General features: G+C 55.6%; 1 protein-coding gene across 1 annotated transcript; it reads left to right on the forward strand.

The window, feature by feature from the left end:
* The first annotated feature begins 73 nt into the window (after positions 1-73).
* On the forward strand, positions 74-1,049 carry LOC113210038 (acyl-CoA-binding domain-containing protein 6). The gene is made up of 2 exons (XM_052276493.1): positions 74-233; positions 837-1,049. Exons 1-2 carry the CDS (start codon positions 132-134, stop codon positions 1,032-1,034), a joined length of 300 nt encoding a protein of 99 aa, XP_052132453.1. The 5' UTR covers positions 74-131; the 3' UTR covers positions 1,035-1,049.
* The last annotated feature ends 121 nt before the right edge of the window (positions 1,050-1,170 follow it).

The following is a 1,170-nucleotide window of genomic DNA, read 5'->3' on the forward strand; positions in this document are numbered from 1 at the left end:
TCTCGTGGTGGGAGAGGCAGCGGCGGCACTTCCCTGACCTTGGTAGTAGTGTTACGGTAGGGTAAGATGATGAACTAGACTGTCCTGACCTCTAAACAGTTCCTCTTTTTCGTCAATTTACCGAATGCTGGATGCGACGACACTGCACGATTTTGATGTTTGTTAACGTTGTCTCTTCTGTCTTTTCTGTTCAGGTACCACCCATTTTCAACACCACCATGTCTACCGAAGAGGTAAGTTTACGTGCCGGCCTCCTGCCTCCTACCATGAACCATCACCACCCTCCCCTCCCGTCTCAACGCTTGCCCAGCAATTCACACGTTTCGTTCGTGCGCCGAAAGAAAAAAAAATAGCCGACAATTTATAGAGAGGAAAGCAGTTTCCTTTTTTCAGTCAGTGCTGCTTGCGCGCTGTGCCGAAGTGTTTCTTGCATCGCGGGAAGCATGTCGTCCCGGTGATGCAAATCTCGCCTGTACAGGCTGATTGGCGCATGTCCTTGACCACCGCCCGGGTCAAGGCGCGTCAACCCAAGCCCTGTTCGGGCTGGGCTCGTAACGTCCCCCCCCCCTCTCCCTTTCCACCTACACACCTGCTCTCTTGCACCGTCCATCATTGATGAGAAGGGTGGGAAGGTTGGGATGCGCCAGAAAAAAAAAATCCGGGGACAGTTTCGCGACCGCGCGCAGGCCTCGTGACGTTAGCGAGACCGGTGATGTGGGTGGGACTCCCCCATGCACAAGTGGGGGACAATGCGACGTGAATGAAGTCGGCACACTCGCGACGAGCATATATGAAGTCCCATTTTCCTGAATCGGCCGTCTGTGTGTCTGTTGCAGCTCTTCCAGAAGGCGGCCGAGGACGTGAAGAACCTCAAAGCCACTCCCAGCAACGACGAGCTGCTGGAGCTGTACGCCCTGTTCAAACAGGGCTCCGTCGGTGACGTGAACACGGGTCGGTATATTCGGGCGGGGAAGGACCAACTCTGCGCCGCAAAGCGTCGAGTCTTCAAGTTTCAGTTTTGCTTCTTCCGCTGATGCTGTATGCGGTGCACCGATATGCTCTGCCCTGCAAAAGACGCCCCCTCCTCCCTCCTCCTCCCCCCGGTCAGTCCCCTTTTGGAAAACAAATCGCCTGATGAGCAGCAAATCCACGCCCAACTCCGCGGCGCGG

The sequence above is a fragment of the Frankliniella occidentalis genome, unplaced genomic scaffold (assembly GCF_000697945.3).
Source record: "Frankliniella occidentalis isolate FOCC.00 unplaced genomic scaffold, Focc_3.1 Scaffold3150, whole genome shotgun sequence".
Lineage (NCBI taxonomy): Eukaryota > Metazoa > Arthropoda > Insecta > Thysanoptera > Thripidae > Frankliniella > Frankliniella occidentalis.